At 36.6% G+C, this 13,901-nt stretch overlaps 2 protein-coding genes across 2 annotated transcripts in view; one reads left to right on the forward strand and one right to left on the reverse strand.

Moving 5' to 3' along the window:
• The window catches only part of LOC133518216 (uncharacterized), a 93,630-nt gene that overhangs the window by 58,868 nt on the left and 20,861 nt on the right, over positions 1-13,901 (reverse strand). The gene's annotated exons all lie outside the window — the stretch shown is intronic.
• LOC133517614 (uncharacterized) lies at positions 8,505-11,739 on the forward strand. Its single transcript, XM_061850958.1, has 5 exons — positions 8,505-9,448; positions 9,617-9,774; positions 10,105-10,263; positions 10,538-10,822; positions 11,492-11,739. Exons 1-5 carry the CDS (start codon positions 9,385-9,387, stop codon positions 11,660-11,662), a joined length of 837 nt encoding a protein of 278 aa, XP_061706942.1. The 5' UTR covers positions 8,505-9,384; the 3' UTR covers positions 11,663-11,739.

The following is a 13,901-nucleotide window of genomic DNA, read 5'->3' on the forward strand; positions in this document are numbered from 1 at the left end:
TATAGCGAAATTATAATACAATCGACATAACTTAATGTTTCCTTTGTTCATTTCTAAGTGTAACTTTTCTAATCTTTCTGCTATCTCAGGTATCATCGTTCCACTGATTGCAAAACTGTTGGTGCGCTTCACCTTAAACGGGAGAAAACTCTGATATGAAAATATGCATAACTTTAAAAGGTTCTAGTTAAAGTGATTTGTATTTCCCCATTTGAAAGTATAGCAAAGCACTTAAATACTGACAGTCTAAAAGAACCAAAACCAAGTATTAAATTAGGTCAACTAGAGCTAGAACACTAATGCATTCGGGCAGGGATATTTATTCAACAGCACTATGCAGTATTCTAACCCAGTAAATGAAATTTAGATTTGAATTTGTTTTTATTTATCTTTTTTGTTGACAGAATATTCAAGACAAAATATATATGGGTGTGTGACGTGTGTGTTGTGTAATAGACATTAGGTTCGTTATTATTAACAAATTAATCATTTTTTTTCGCAAAGATGTGATTTACCCGTATGGTAATCGGCTCTATATGGCTCGTAAAGTTTGTCTACTGCTTTTTCTCCTTTCAAAAGTACTATTTCTTCCACTTACAAGTATCCCAGTCATTTTAAGTAGGACACACACACGAAGTTTCCCAGGCATAGGTAGGACCCCGTCCAGTATGTTTATCCAGTTAACACTAATGAGTGCTAATAGCAGCAGTCCAACTATGGCATGACATGCCGATAATGATAAATGATAACACTCAAACTACTAATACTAAAGTGCTAAATAAGGTAACCTGTAACGATCTCGTTAAAATTAATTTTCGTGATTGCTTCTTTTTTGACCCAATGGTAGCAAAGAGTATTAACATGACTGAACAAAAAAAAACTAAAAAAAATTATCTTCAGTAACACAACAATACATCTGGTGACAAAGATCTCGTTGTTGGTCGGAAACTCGGAACCATTTTAAGTTTCCACGAGATTAATTTAAATTTGAATACGCAATGTGAGGCAGAATAGTAAATTAGATTTGACGAAACCTCGTTAACTCACTTAGGGTAGGTCGAAATTGGAGTAATTATGATAAAATATTCAATTAAACGTAGAATGGTGTCCAGCTACTTAATTCAGAAGATTTTTGCCCCCAGCATAAATTGACCCAGAAATCCGTAACATAATCAAAGGTCCTTACACTGTTTCATCTAACAATGGGCTTCCCAAGAGTTTGACAGCTCAAGAAAGCCACGTCGAGCAATCGCGTCTGGCAAAACAGTAAACATGTCTTCGATTACGCATATTTGTTTCTGATTTTAAGGTTACCCTTATACTGCATGTACCCAACTACTACGCATGTACTACGGATGGGGTTATCCTTGAACTCTATGTACTACGCAAACTCGTGCAAATGCTTGGCAATGGGAATGGCTAGAAGCCTGCGGTTAAGTTATTAAGGAAGCCTCGAAGCTACCCGTAATGAGATTAAACGGCACGTCAGGTCGTCAGGATCTTGCACGACCTCTACATAGCTACACCGTGGCACCATAGAGGATTATATACAATTGAGTGAGTTAAGAACTTGGTCAGGGCGGTTTTCATTTGACATAGGAGGAAAGTAATAGCTCTAGATTGAATTCCGTAAGCCTTCTTACAGATTTAGCAAAGGCAGGTGATATTTAAGATCTGCCGCATATGTGCTACAATAAAAAAAACCGGCCAAGTGTGAGTCAGACTCGCGCCCCGAGGGTTCCGTACAAACCTGTAGGTATATATTATTGTATGATGTCACTAACAATTTACGGTTTTCGCAATTTTTCCTTTATCTGTGCTATAAGAATTGTTGTTCTTACAACAACTTTGCTTCGTACCAAATTTCAAGATTCTGAGTACCCTGTAGGTTTTGATTCCCTTGCGAGTGTCGAAAATTTGCGGCATAGACGGCTCTATCTTTTGATTGCGTTGGCTTAGAAGTTTGATTTTTTCACAGCTCCAAGGGACAGTAGACCTGAGTATTTGATATAAATTCCAGCTTGATACCTCCACGCGTTCCTGAGAAAATGGGTCTTGACAGATAAGAGTTCCGTTTTTTCCTTTCGAGGTACGGAACCCTAAAAATAAGGTACATTTGAAGAAGTAACGCCATTTGCCCTGGTAAATGGGTCTCAAACAAAGAAAAGGTTGATCGACATTTTATTTAATTGGGACCATGACAAGATTGACAAGGTTTGGACATACTTCGATGAAGTAGTCAAGCATGAAGAGCATGTTGCAGTCATAAAATGTTAGAACTCTTTCCCACTGACGACCAGTGTTTTGCAGGATCCCGTTTTGGTAGTATACGCACTAATATAGTAACGTGCACACGAACATTCTGTTTGCAGGGTGCCCCCGCACACATACTACATAAAAATGGATCCTGCAAAAAACCGTACACGCAAAAACTGGAAGTCAGTGGGAAAGAGCTCTTAAGGGAATAGTGTTTTTTTTTTAAATAAATGAGGATAGGTACAAGTTCAAGGTCGCATCAAAAATTGTTTTGTTCTTACAATAGTCTATCCCAATGAGGCCCGCTTATTAACAAAATTAAAAATCGTAATACATGTATCAATGGTATGTAATTATAATTAATATATTTATTTAATTTCTACAGAGATGCGCATGCTGCACTGGTCGGCGGGCGTAACCTTTCTAGGCAAGATCAGGAACCAGTACTGAAACGCCTGCGGGTGGTTCGGACACATACAAAGGCGACCTTCAGATCACTTTTTTTATGGTAGAGGAGGCAAACGAGCAGACGGATCACCTGATGGTAAACGATTACCGCCGCCCATGGAACACCAGAGGGGTTGTAAGTGCGTTGTGCGTTACATTGTCAAAATAGCATTGGCGATTCCAACGACGACGCGGAGACGCGGGAGACCAGACACCTGGTCGACAACGGTGAATGAAAGCCTGCAAGAACTACAGGCAAACGTAGCACAGAACCGTGCTGAATGGAGGAAAAGGACAGCAAAGGCCGACCCCAAATAAATGGGATAAGGTCGAGGATGATGATAATGATATTTATTTAATGTCAATATACTCGTACATATAATCAGTAATTGTAAATACTTAAGTTAAAACCAGCAGCTATTATCCGTGATTATTTAACTGCAAAACATTAGTGTTTTTATGACAACAAATTTGGCATTTTTATTGGTCGCCCCATGTCTACATCTTCAAAATCTCGTATCGTCTTGAAACTTTGTTCTCAATCTAAACGAGTAACCGTCCGTTGCTTGAGGCCATGTACCTCGGTTCGAATTATCCACGGCATCTGTGACGCGACCGGTAATCTTGTTTATCAGCTTAAATGTCATTCCGATCGCTTACCGAGAGCAGGCACACGTTGACCACTAGTGTAAATGCGTTCTCTAATATATAATTAACTTTATGGTGACTAAGCTTAAATTCCGCCTTAGCGGTTAGTAGAATAGAAACTTGGAATACTAGGGGAATAACATGCCCGTTGCCATCCTTTTCAAAATGTGTACTCTTACGGTAGGTAGAAATTACAGGTGGAATTTCCTCTAATAGGATACTGTATCAGCCTGATTAGACTATTTAGATTCCAAAGTGTGAGGATAAACGTTCTGCCGACGGCGAGCGATCCAGTAGTAGAAATAAACCTTCAATAATAGCATTAATAGCAATAAGACTTAGCTTTTCAACATCATGTCTGGGTTGATAGTTGATGCAACGGATTTCGTGGTCACTAGTAGACTATTTCACCTGAACCATTTACTCAGTAAAGCAAAGGGAATATACGACAAGCTTCGTCACATTCACATGCGCTGTGCACCAACATCTCTGCTTTACGATGAGTTTATTGCGCACTAAACTTGGCACTTACATTCGACTACACCGAGTAGTTTATAGTAATTACTCACTATTTGTCGTTGAACATGTTAATTACGAACATATTATGTTTTAAATGTATTGAATTCCAAATCATAATTATGGGATTAATACGATTCAAAGTGTCCAGGTCAAGATAAACAACGTGGACTATCTGCACAGATTACAGACGCGATATAACTATTTATAAACCTACAGAAGGTTTTACTAAACATCTCAATAGCTGAGCGAAACCATACCCGAGAAATACAGGTGCCATGATCATGATTGATATTCATGATCTATAAGCTTGTGCTTAGTTGCAAATTGTAGTGTGTACCTTTATTAGCGTGATGATAGGTATTGAGTACAGAAGCTAATAACCCAAAGTCCGATGTGCTTATGGTGCGATAAATTATCCGTGTCGTAATCCTTAGTGCATTTGCCGTGTAATCCTCACATAACCCGCCGACCCAGGACCGATGAATGCTAACGACCCGGCTGTTCGGCTTGTTTGCCGTATAAAGCGTATTCACTGTTAGAAACGTACATTTACTACACTGATACGGACAACATGTTCCGGGCCTCCTTTACTTGGACTGAGGCATTGACGATCGCAAGATTCGATATCATCAAGTGGGAGTGGGAGGCACTTGTCCTTTCGGGTACCGTACGCTTCGGCTGTTGGGATTTTTGCCCGAATATAGTGACCTAGGGCCGATCGCTTTTAATTTTCTCTTCTTCTTTCTATCTGAAATAAGGTTATACTAATAGGTACATTATTATTACATACATTTCAATTTATTGCAAAAGTTACTGCATTCTGGTTCTTGAGTAAAACTATGATAACCAAAAATGCGTAATGCTTGACGGGCAAGCGAAAAAAAATCATTTATATCTATCTCTTAAATTAAAAAAACCACTTTTCACGAGGAGGGTGAGATTGAATCAAAACGTAATTTGATAAAAAGCGGTGAGCGAGTCGAGTCGACTCCAATTTGGCGAAAACCTTGAGTTGAAGCGATCATTGTGATAATGGATTTAATATAAAGATAAGGCAGGTGACTCGAGGGGTGCATCTGTTTAGAAATTTCCCTCTTCGAGTCAATCAACTTGTTAACACTCATTTGCATAGTTTCAGAAGAGGTTAACAAGATTTTGCAGGTAGCGTTACGAGGTACAATAACAACTGATGTCTGAATTCATTATCATGTAATATTTGACTTGAAATGAAAATACCTTCGAGATCTCCTCAATTCTCCCTAAAATCTTCAAGTGTCTTCTTGACTTGACCACTTGTGAACGAACAAAATAATAATCAAATGAAGAAAATCGTGGCTCGAGCCCACGAGGAAAACAACAAATATTTTATATATGGCTAATTTATCACAAAAGGGAAGGAGGAAAATAAAATAATAATGTAGGTAAAGCGCGATTCGTATACGAATCGGATGTGTAGCGAGGCGTTGCACGCGGATATAAGGGCCAATTAAAAGTCCGACTCCGTTCGCATATGAACACTGGATAATACAATACTATTAATGAAAAACCGCGCTGCGTTTTAAAGTAGCGATGTTTTTCAAAACAAAGAATTTACTATCAGGTGACCTCGTTTGAAGAGATTCACAAGATAACATCGAAATATTTCTGTTCAAACAATATTATCTCGAATGTTTTTTATCATAGAATTTCAAAACATTGTCATGTGTGGTTTTATTACTTAATGTAGGTACTTGTACTCTATTCTACATAACTAATAAGCTTAAAAAAAGCATTTTATATCATGATAAGGAACATTATAGTTTTAGCAATTGCATATAAGCAAATTTACAGCAAACAAGAAAGTTAGCTCGAATAAAACTCTTTAACGTTCTCGTCCATTACATATGAACAAAGTTTTGACTTAATAAAGGAGTTTGTCGTAGACACCCAATAAGCGGAACGTGAACTTTTGGAACTTGACCTTCCAAGTTCACAAGCGGACCCGCCCCACCCAGGTCGTGTCCCGGCCCGCATTGCAGGCAAGCCAAGGAATAAAGCACCAGATTACTGAACCCGTGTCAACCAAACTCTTCCAAAAATCCCTTGATCTTATACAAAGATTATGTATTTACTGCTATCTGAATACCGTAAGTCAGATCAAAGAAAGGAGAGAAAAAGCTTGTTCAAGGCGAAAAGTAATCTGTTTTATCTTTAATATTGGAGGAAGACAATCGCCGTTTACGCCGGCGCAATTATAGAGCCCCAGCGTAATGGGATGGCTGTGAACATCAATAAGGCAGAACCTTGATAGATGGTGTTCATAGAGGCGGAGGTCAAGGTAGCCCTAATGCGTTTACTGCTATGGCCTTGCGCAATTTATGGTCATCGCAGGACCCTAAAGGGTCATTTACCGTAAATCTCGTGTATAGAAAATAAAATGCCACATTCGTTTTAATGAAAGTAGCTGTTGTTATTTTCAGTTACAATCACAAACGCTCGGCGGTAATATTTATTTCACCGGGACATTCACCTAAAGGAAATTTGTAAGGAGACAAAATAATAAATTTCGCTAATATTACAAAACTAGAAGGCGATTTATTTCCTCAATAAATCCCAAGCAATTAACGGAAATGGGCCGTATAATTAATGCGTTTGTTTACGCAAAAGTTCCCGTGTTTTGTAGCTTGTACGCGGCCTAGTGATCGTACAAATACGTGACCGTGAATTGCACAAATTGTGGTTCACAAACCTAATCTAATTATGTGTTCATTGACCGGTTTCATTTCAATTAAGTATGCTTCGACTTGATAATCTTGGTCAGCAAAAGATAAATTGGACTAAATATACCTTTTATTAAATTCAAACATATCTTTAATCTAAATTTAGATTACCGGAGATGACTCACAAAAATAAAATTGTAGGCATATATGGAGGTAAAAACGTAGCATGTTGTTAATAAAATACCAAGGATTGCATCTAGCGTTTTGTAGTTGAACACTCGAGTCGCGTCACGCAGCGTCGTGGAAATGTAGGCATTCGCGGCATTCCGGCCTACAACTTTTCCAGAATCGTATATGTTGTCCACGAAGTTATTAAATATGAACTTTATGCAGCACAAATCAAGGTAGCTGTTGTAACTATACAAGTTTCAAGATAGGAGTTTATGAAAGTAAGTAGAGACTCTACCCTAGTGAGTCACCAGCGTCCTTCACCTCTGTGCGGATCCGCATTCAGAATTTTACCCACTAAAAGCTCTTGTTATTTAAGACTGGTTGAAATTCATTCAAGCGTTTATGGGCTTAACTTGGAAAAGGTTTTAGTATATAATCTCTCTATAGTTAGTTAAGCGTTAAATCGTTAGTTGCCTTGATTTCTTTCTTATGTATTAGTTACTTATCTAAGGTATGTGTGTGTTATATTTATGTTTGTTGTGTTTTTATTATACTACGTCGGTGGCAAACAAGCATACGGCCCTCCTGATGGTAAGCAGTCTCCGTAGCCTATGGACGCAGGCAACTCCAGAAGAATTACATGCGGTTTGCCGACCCTAACACTCCACACCCTTGTTGAGCTCTGGCAACCTTACTCACCGGCAGGAACACAACACTACGAGTAGGGGCTAGTGTTATTTTCCTGCGGTTTTATGGAGTACTTCCCCAGTTGGGCTCTGCTCTAGATCTGGAATGACCTCCGCTGTGCTGTGCCCTACTACACAAAGCGAGATGACATTCACAGTGTCCATATCTCTCTTTTGGACGTAGTTTAAGGACATACCCGGGTCCAGACTAACATTTTACATTTAATAAATGAAACCATATCTTGGCGCAATGAATGTTTTCAGTCATCATTTACAGTCACGTCTCAAAATATCGGTACGAAGAAAGTGCCATAAATACATATTTATGGCACTTTCTTCGTACCAATATTTTGTATTATGTACATACATATACATGACCTTATTGCCCATATATTAAGGTAGTGTATACATATTTTTGGCACTTTGTCCGTATCGATATTTTCAGACGTGACTCACTTGACCGCAGTGATCTCTGTTTAGAATTTTATGTAAGCAAATTAATTGTTACGACATTCATTGTTTTGTTTAATATTGTGAAATAACAATTAATGGTGTAACCAATATTTAGAGGTTTTTAGGTTAATTGGTTAAAAAAAATATTGAAAGTGATGACAAACGCAATAAAGACAATAGGTAACTTACAATACGGAATATTTCTGCAAGAAAAAACAAATGATGTCGAGGTGGGTCACAATGGGACAGGGACAGGAACGGCAAATGAAGTTCATATAAAGGTGCGACGTCAATAGACGGAAGTTTCCCGCTATTATAATACAAAGACGTTCATTATCGACTAACTTCGATATAGTAAGAGTAGTTCGATTACGAACGTAACACGCAAAGTAATAAACCGGCTAATATATCGTTAACGACGTAGCAGCAAGTTAGGTACCTACGAGTCTACGGCACCACTGGCACCAGCATTAGTTTGTGCTGGCACTGCTGTTATCATTAAAATGAACCGATTTGGCATACCTAAGCATGGATTTGAGAGCATAGCTGTCGGCAAATGGTAATATAAGAACAAAAACAAAGTTGTATCTAACCGCAAGCCTAATTTCGATTACGCTACTACCGCAACCTTACACTGAAAAAAATGAACTCCAACTAAGTAGCATTTTCTCTTAGTTGGCGTTAAAATAATTGAAATGACCTTATTATTGTTTACTGAAACCAAAACCATGTAGTTGTAACAGAAACCTGAATATGTTTGAAGTTACACACAAGTAAATTGTTGATGTAATAAAAACTTTTTATAAACACAACTAATACTTTTTTGAATTCATACACTACACTCGTTAAATTAGTTATTTTCTATAATTTACACTTGCAAAGACTCTGTGCATGCATTAACCATTTATGTCTATTATATTAACGAGGCGCAAAGTTAAAATAATAACTGGATATGTTACATTAAAGACGCTATGAAGTAGAACAAAACAAGACAAAATGTAATATCTACCATTTTCTTTAGTAGCACCAATTATTTAGTATTTAGTCGTATTAATTATTTACAATGTTACTGCAAATAATTTATGTGGTATATAAACAATGTTGATTATAAAATTAAACATAATTAAGTTATTGTTTGAATAAACATAATGATAGCATTTACAAATTATAATAAGTTATTTTAATCATATAAAGTGATAGTTGTGTTCAACTAGGTACGTTATACCTAACAATCTTCTTAGTAGATTCAAATAAGATTTGACTGAAACTAATAAGAGCGAGTCCCCCCACGCGTCTCCCTTCCCCCGCGCGCGGCGCGTCTCGACTTGCCGTCTGCCGCCACGCGCATTTTCCGGCGACGCTTCAATAGCGCCACAGCTCTGAGCATTGTGAAGTGGAGTTCTGCCTCTGGCAACGCGAGCGCAGCCTGAAGCCTCTATTTAGTGATCCGCTTACTGATACTTACGTATTGATAGTGATTTTGTGTTGTTGTGGTCCAGTCAGAAATGGATGACGTTGCCGAACTTTTGAAGACCTGGGAGCTACACGACTTAGTACCAATTTTTACAGGTAAGTACCATAGAAATATGTGACGATCCAAATCAAAAGTTGTTTTAACAGGCATAATGTAACTCATGAAATGTACCTACCTTGTTCTGTTACGATACATTTCACACATCCACTTGCACTTACTTACTGACGTAAAAGCATAAGTTAAATGATGAAACTTGCTTTTAGAACAGCGGATGACAATCCAGGCGTTATCGGCTCTGACTCGAGAGGACTTGAAGGACCTTATTCCGCAGGCAGGACCAAGGGTGCTATTTACAAGGTGTTGGCGTTCGTGGAAAAATGAGTTTTTGCCAATAAACGATACTAGTATACCATCTTTTTCGGTAAGTTTTTTATGTGATTTTGTTTGGGTACCTAAGTACCTATTTGTAAAATGTTATATTGACAACTTACCTATTAGTTAGGTGGTATCTAGATAGGTACAGTCAGCATCTTATCCAGCGCAACCATGCAACAGATTGTTGGTTTGTTTTGACCTACTAGGTACCTACTTGGCGGTAGCTTACATAGCTACCTACTTAGATATGTAGAATAAGTAGGTATCAATATGAGGAGGGAGGGAGGACTTTGCCCAGCAGTGGGGCAGAGACTGTGAGACTAGGATTGTATTATTAGACTTAAGTCAAATTATTATTATGAATTATTGTTTACAGGGCCTGGATTTGTCAAACTTGCAGTTTGATTGCTTGAAGGAAACTGACGAACTATCTGAATGTGTTGTAGAGGTAATACCATTAGACAACCCTGAGACAAAAGAAAATACTGCAAGTACAACAAGTCATCAACAATTAGGAAAAGGAACTCAAACTGGGGTATGTATGATAAAATATTAAGCAGATCATTTAAGTAGTACAGATATACTTTTAATAATTAGCTTTTAGCCTCCGTCCCCGTCTTAGTTGGAACTTTTGCATTTATAATATTAAATTTAAAAAAAATAATAGTTACCTAATAGGGTAGGATAGGATTATGTATCTATCTACATAGATTTATTACAGGTTTACATACCTACAGGTGAAAAAATATTCCATCTCTGTTTTGAATTTATACCTATGTACCTACTTACCTACTAATATTTTCTTTCAGATACTTGAAAATTTATTGAAACAATCACTCGAAACTTCTTCACTTCTGATTTATAAAGGCGGTAGCTTAGATGGAGATGCTACTAGAAATTTATTAGCGTCTGTGATTGCCAAAGAAATATTAAATGAGAACAAAAATTCACCAATAGTTGGTCAAATTTATTTCAAGTGGACAAAATTGATAAGTGAACTCTTTCCGGGTGAAAGGACCACAACGTATTATATCCCTGCATGTACTACTGCGTCTGGCGCAGTTCTTCAAGCAAGAGGCAAACTCGTACATCAGGTAGGTGGATGACCACTGATTTTCAAGCATATTTTGTACCATGGTAGTGTTCCTGTGTCCTTGAAAATTAATGTACTTAAGTACCTACTTTTTACATTTATTTTAGAGTTTAGTTTTAATTCACAATTAGTTAATTTTAATTTTTATCCATTTTATTAGTAGGCAAATAGTAGTTATATATTAATAATTTGTCAATTTTAATTTTGTTCTCCAAACTCATCTAATTTTGTTCTCAATTAAATAAATCTAAGCTTCAGTATCTAATGTCCCAGATACTTATTTATTTATTTATTTATTTATTTAAACTTTATTGCACAAGTATTACAAATAATGTACAAACGGCGGACTTAATGCCTTTAGGCATTCTCTACCAGTCAACCATTGGACTAAATAGAAACAGTAATTAAAGGTGCTTTAAAGAACAATACGTGAGAGAGATTATTGAAATAAAACAACAATATTCTATGTTATACATATTATGTTAAATAAACTTAAATAGGTTGTATAATAAACTTACATATACATATTCACTCTCTATGTACCTGTAGAAAATATCATACCTACTAAAAATCAATCACGAAGCTTATCCAAAAAGTGCTTACGTAGCATGTGCTTAAACGAAAGTTTACTCTGTGCTTGCCTGACACACAGTGTTTTTTATTATTCAAGGTACTGAACAGAAGGAGGCGGTTCCAACAATTAGGATCCTTGACAACAAAAAAAAGAAACAGAGAAGAAAGCCCAGGACCATCTTCTTTATCACCAAGACCAATGCCAAGAATAAAGAATAAATTTATTGTCATAAAAACCTTAGTTGGTAAACAACTAAGGTTTTTATGACAATAAACAACATTAAGGTTGAGTCCTCCTATTAGGTATTAATGTAAGTAAGTATTGTAAAGAAAGAAAAATAAAGAAATAATTATGTAATGTATTTTTTTTTATAATTTCCTAGGTACAAGGATTCAATTAAGAACTTTTTCAAGGTAGGTAGTATATTGGTGACTACCTAAATCGTCGTTTTTATCAAGTGTAAGCGAATTCATGTAACATACATAGGCATTTACTAAGTGCATAGTGTACTGTGTGTACACTTAGTAAATATCTATGTAAGTTACATGGATTCGCATACACCTAGTACATACGACGGTTAGGTAGTCATGAGTACCTACCAACTACCTTGAAAAAGATCTTAATTGAATCTATTTCCTGTCGTGACTACATCAACAAATCATTCTTAATAGATTCAAACAAACCTCAAAGTCAAACTAGCCTAGATCTTAGTTGAATGAACTTTTATCTTAGTTGATGAAGCTATAGGATCTTGAGTGATTCTATAAATTATTTTGTTGTTATTATAAAGTTTAATGCTTACGTATAACAACATAATAATTGACATAAACAAGTGGCCTTCTTTGAAGCAAGCATTATTTAGATAGACTCAACTAAGCGTCTTGGTTAAATCAACTATTATCTCATTAAATACAACTGCGATTACTTGACACATTGGACCACTTTCATTATTCGGATAACTCTTATCTTAGTTGATTAAGCTATAGGATCTTGAGTGATTCTATAAATTATTTTGTTGTTATAATAAAGATTAATGCTTGCGTATAACAACATAATAATTGACGTAAACAAGTGGCCTTCTTTAAAGCAAGCATTATTTAGATAAACTCAACTAAGCGTCTTGGTTAAATCTAACTATTATCTAATTGAATACAACTGTGCGATTACTTGAATCTACAAATGAACTTTATTAATATATTAAGGTTTAATGCTTATACTGGACAAGATAATTAATGAAACTAACTAATCAGTGTTTATTAATTCTACAACAGTACTTGATAGCCGGAACTAAGAACATTTTAACTAAATTCTCTTTGTCACAGTAGTCATGATCTTGACAGGCTCATATGGAGACAAGATACATGATTTTAATAAACAAGATCTTAGTTAAAATGATCAAAAATTTTTTTCAGTGTACATAATACTTTCCCCGTGGAACAAATTGCTAATGCTGAAATTTACAGCATAAAGGTAATTCTAACAAATAGTAAAGTAGCTTTAAAACGTTATACCTATAGCGGCGTAACCTCCGTCGGGGTATTTGAATTCAGATCGACATGAAATACCATTAAAATGTCATCAAACCAAATAGCCAGTCCAAAAAATAGTAAGTCCGATCAAACAGAAAATGGTCTAATCAGTTTTATATTCCAATAAACACACCACACGCCAAGGGCGCAGCGGCCCCGAGTAGCCGCCGTTAAAACAATGTCATGCAGAAGTCATGGTCATACATAAAGCTATCTGCACACAACTTGCGAAGGCCTGTCGTAGGTCCTTGGTTCACATACATCTGTATCACGGCACGCAACTCGTCATCGACGCACATGCATACAATAGATATGCGACATGAGAGAATTTATACCATGTTGGTTACAATTTTACCAGTTTCGTAAATGTACAATGCATTTATTTGGCATATGACTCAAGCAAACGGCATTATAGTTTCGCATAAAAACCTCAATTTGTTCAAACTTCGTACTATACTGAATACGAAAAGCTTCGTCGTGTAGGTACTTTTGCTAAAGCAGTTCCGGAATTATTATAACAAATACAAGCTCACGGAACACAAACAGGATATTACATTATACTCAAAGTTAGGGTCTACATTGCAACCGCTAATGTTTATCAACAAAGTTCTGCAGTAAAGCTAATTTTAGGTGACAAATGTGCCAAGTTGGCCTATTTGAAGAAGGGAAAGTCCAAAAACATGATCGTGAGCCGACGCTGAGACCCACACCCCATCTGTTATTAACTTGTGTATCAACGCACTAATACGCCGACGTATTTATTTTCGATTCGTAGGTACCCAAAAATGAGCCTCTTAAGGGTCCCCAGGAAGCTCGGTTCTCCATACAAACGTAGTTACGCTCTCATTTTGAAACGACTATTTATATTGCTCTGAAACTTTACTGACAATAGGATAAGGTATATAGTCGTGTAATTAGTTTATGTAGCTTCAGATACCATAGTTAAAAAATACAGCGAATTTAAGTTTTTCATACAA

The sequence above is a fragment of the Cydia pomonella genome, chromosome 5, assembly GCF_033807575.1.
Source record: "Cydia pomonella isolate Wapato2018A chromosome 5, ilCydPomo1, whole genome shotgun sequence".
Classification (NCBI taxonomy): Eukaryota; Metazoa; Arthropoda; class Insecta; order Lepidoptera; family Tortricidae; genus Cydia; species Cydia pomonella.

Bases quoted from the DNA above. Each gene is read 5' to 3' on its own strand.
- LOC133517614 (XM_061850958.1), top strand. From the start codon at position 9,385: ATGGATGACGTTGCCGAACTTTTGAAGACCTGGGAGCTACACGACTTA. The intron at 10,264-10,537 runs GTATGTATGATA...ATTTTCTTTCAG, and splicing joins GAAAAGGAACTCAAACTGGG to ATACTTGAAAATTTATTGAA. The intron at 10,823-11,491 runs GTAGGTGGATGA...TTATTATTCAAG, and splicing joins GAGGCAAACTCGTACATCAG to GTACTGAACAGAAGGAGGCG.